The sequence below is a fragment of the Sinocyclocheilus grahami genome, unplaced genomic scaffold (assembly GCF_001515645.1).
Source record: "Sinocyclocheilus grahami isolate Dianchi unplaced genomic scaffold, SAMN03320097.WGS_v1.1 scaffold1732.1, whole genome shotgun sequence".
Classification (NCBI taxonomy): Eukaryota; Metazoa; Chordata; class Actinopteri; order Cypriniformes; family Cyprinidae; genus Sinocyclocheilus; species Sinocyclocheilus grahami.
The window spans coordinates 125,285-129,370 of record NW_015506911.1 but is presented as its reverse complement, the minus strand read 5'-3'; the positions used below and the strand labels follow the sequence as shown (position 1 = coordinate 129,370).

At 35.3% G+C, this 4,086-nt stretch overlaps 1 protein-coding gene across 1 annotated transcript in view; it reads left to right on the top strand.

The window, feature by feature from the left end:
* The window catches only part of LOC107572303 (NACHT, LRR and PYD domains-containing protein 12), a 17,585-nt gene that overhangs the window by 5,706 nt on the left and 7,793 nt on the right, over window positions 1–4,086 (top strand). The window contains exons 6-7 of the mRNA XM_016258727.1: window positions 1,485–1,658; window positions 2,955–3,128. Of these exons, the coding sequence (XP_016114213.1) occupies window positions 1,485–1,658; window positions 2,955–3,128 (348 nt within the window). The remainder of the gene's footprint in view (window positions 1–1,484; window positions 1,659–2,954; window positions 3,129–4,086) is intronic.

Below are 4,086 nucleotides of genomic sequence, written 5' to 3'. Positions count from 1 at the left end.
ATGCATTTTCACTTCTTCTTCAGGTCACAGCTGACCTGAGACTCTCTGTCTTCTTTGAAGCTCCCTATGAAATAACAAGAGAGAACATACTGTCAAGTTCAACAGTATAATGAATAAATATTAACATCAAATCTGATACTTTAACCTGTTAACTTGCGTACCCTTATTTTAATCTCTTTAACCTATAGTTGCGCCAGCGCCAATAAAGTCATGCAGTTAACGCGCTTCTAATTCAGTATTAATGTGCACCCAGAACGACCGCGGATGAGGCATGGCACTGCGACCAACTTTACATTTTACAGAGTTTAATGTGGTCGCTCAGTTTTTCTAGATCAGTTTTAATAGTGTAATAGATTTGAACAAAGAAATCAGTTGCTACACAAAGGCAGTATTGGCCATGACTTTATTGCAAATACAAATAAGTAAAAAAAATTAGACGAGTAAAGAAAATGCAGTACTTATATTTAAATAAAATGGTGATTATTTTAATATGAAAACTGGAAACTGCTGTTAACAAGTTAATGTAACATTTCCCATTCAATGACTAGTAAAATAATGGCAACTTACTATCTGGATAATATTGACATGGTTCTTCTGAGATATATTCATCTGCAGACCCGCAGCATGGATACTATTGGTTCTTCTCGGAGAAGTGCGCCCGAGCGCTGCGTCGTCTTCTTGTGTGACAGCTGTCAGTGTTAAGGCGCAATACTGTCACCTGGGAGGTCAACCAGGTACTGGTGCTGGAGTAGGCTATTTGCGTGTCGTGTTATCATAAGTGTCCTGTTCATTTTAAATATCATGGTTATCGCCAATACCGGTATATCGTCACACCCTAAATTAACACGATGCCGATATTTCATTATTTGAATATCACGGTTATCGTCAATACCGGTATATCGCGACACCCCATATATATATATATATATATGTGTGTATATATTAGTGTTATATTCCATCCCTACTGTGTTATTCCTATGTATGTCTGCATTATGTTGTACTTTCTTCTACACTGGAAGCTCCTGTCATCAAGTCAAATTCCTTGTGTGTGTAAACATACTTGGTAATAAAGCTCGTCTGATTCTGATTCTGATTACTTTTGCCAGTGCTCTGTGGCAAGCTTTATGTAATTAAAGTAATTAAATTAATATAAACATGCAATTCGTCCATTAATGGCTTAAATGAATGACTACTAGTCGACTAGAAAAATCTTCAGTTGGGGTGGCACTAGTTTGATTTTGCAATGTTATACTGTTTTATTTTTATATATATTATGAGATTGTGTGTCTGATGTTAACAATGATATTTTTCTCCATTACTACTTTATCTGGCAAATGGCTGCTGAGATAAACTGGTTAACAATCTGAATTCAACTTTATTTTCAACAGAACATGTATCTTTATTAAATTATAAAATATACTGCAACTTTTGTCAGTAAATAAAAATGGATGTGTAATTATTCAGTTATTTATTACTCTGTTCAGATTGTGGGGCTGTAAACTCACTGGTCAGAGCTGTGGGTTTGTGGCATCAGCTCTACAATCATCAAACTCCCGTCTGATAGAGCTGGACATGAGTAGCAATGATCTGCAGGATTCAGGAGTGAAGCTGCTCTCTGATGCACTGAAGAAACCAAACTGTCAGCTGGAGATACTGAGGTTTGAGAATCAGATGTGTTTTACTGTATATGTTCATTTGATACACATGAGGTATAATCACCCAAATCAAGTGAGTTATTGAAATTATGTTTAATAAAACTGATAGTTCTGCTTCTTGATTGGTGATTAGCTGAGCTGCATTTGCAGCTGTTGTAAAACACTCTGTAAACACACCTGTGACATTATTACATCAGTATTATTGTGTTGTTGTGTTGCTGTGTCTGTGTTGCTTGGCATTCATTCATCTAAACATTGCTGAAGAACTATTATAGAAAGGAATCCAAGGCACTTCTTCCGGTCCAAAAAAGTTAAAAAGCCTTTATTCTCATTATGGTCATCACAATCGAAACATTAAAAATGACTAAAACAGTGCACACTGATGCATTTCAGCCTTCAGCCTTCCTCAGAGTGTGTCAGGAACCAAATGAAGGACACGTGTAGGTATAATTAATCAGTGAAGTTGGGAGAAACGTTTGTGATTTTTTTTTAAATTACCATCAGAAGGATGAACAATACAGTTTTTTAAATTTTTTAAAATCATATTTATCCAAACATTTGCCTGTCATTCAAAATCCTCAAATATGGCACTAGGCACATCCAAATGTTAGTGTTAGTGTGGAGCTATTAGTGTATACTGCGTGACATGAAGGCACCAGTGCAATCACTCACATTTTTCCTGATAACAGTGGAAACATTTATAACACTGTCATTTTATTTATGAATAAATCATTTAGTAAATTATTTATTAATAAATAATTAAAATATCTCCTTGCTATTTTTTTCAACACATTCATAGTCATCACTTTTGCCGGTGCTCTGTGACAAGCTTTATGTAATTAAAGTAATTAAATTAATATAAACATGCAATTAGTCCACTAATGGCTTAAATGAATGGCTACTAGTTGACTAGAAAAATCTTCAGTTGGTGCGGCACTAGTTTGATTTTGCAATGTTATACTGTTTTATTTTTATATATATTATGAGATTGTGTGTCTGATCTTAAAGAGATAGTTCACCCAAAAATGGAAATTCTGTCATTAATTACTCACCCTCATGTCGTTCCAAACCCGTAAGACCTCCGTTCATCTTCGGAACACAAATTAAGTGTTAATTATAATTTTCTCCATTACAACTTCATCTGGCAAATGGCTGCTGAGATAAACTGCTTAACAATCTGAATTCACCTTTATTTTCAACAGAACATGTATCTTTATTAAATGATAAAATATACTGCAACTTTTGTTAATAAATAAAAATGAATGTGTAATTGTTCCGTTTTTTTATTACTCTGTTCAGATTGTGGGGCTGTAATCTCACTGGTCAGAGCTGTGGGTTTGTGGCATCAGTTCTACAATCATCAAACTCTCGTCTGATAGAGCTGGACATGAGTAGGAATAAGCTGCAGGATTCAGGAGTGAAGCTGCTCTCTGATGCACTGAAGAACCCAAACTGTCAGCTGGAGATACTGAGGTTTGAGAATCAGATGCATTTATATGTTGATTTGATCCACATGAGGTATAATCACCCAAATCAAATAAGTTATTGAAATTATGTTTAATAAAACTGATAGTTCTGCTTCTTGATTGGTGATTAGCTGAGCTGCATTTGAAGCTGTTATAAAACACTCTGTAAACACACACCTGTGACATTATTACATCAGTATTATTGTGTTGTTGTGTCTGTGTTGCTTGGCAATCATTCATCTAAACATTCATCATTTATTCCTTTATTCTCATTATGGTCATCACAATCGAAACATTAAAAATGACTAAAACAGTGCACACTGATGCATTTGGGCCTTCAGCCTTCCTCAGAGTGTGTCAGGAACCAAATGAAGAACACATGTAGGTATAATTAATCAGTGAAGTTGGGAGAAACCAAATTAACCTTTACAGGGAGATCGAACCCCCCCCCCACACACACCTTCATTTGTTTTACTTGTTGAAAGAATGAACAATACAGATTTATTTTCGTAGTCGTATTTTGATCATATTTATCCAAATGTTTGCCAGTCATTAAAAAAACTATAAAATGGCACTATAGGCACATCCAAGTGTTTGTGCAGAGTCTGGAAGCTGTTAGCGCAGAGGTCTTCAACTCTGCTCCTTGGGACCCACTGTCCTGCAAAGTTTATTTCCAGCCCGTTACAGCACACCTGCCTGTGTATTTTCAAGCAATCTTGAGGAGCTTGATCAGCTGCTTCAGGTGTGTTTGATTAGGGTTGTAGCTAAATTCTCCAGGACAGTGGGTCCCCAGGAACAGGGTTGAAGACCTCTGTGTGTTTACTGCATGACATGAAGGCACCAGTACAATCACTTGTGTTTTTTCCTGATAACAGCAGAAAAAACTTTTATTATATTATGTATGTATATATATATATATATATATATATATATATATATATATATATATATATATATATATATAT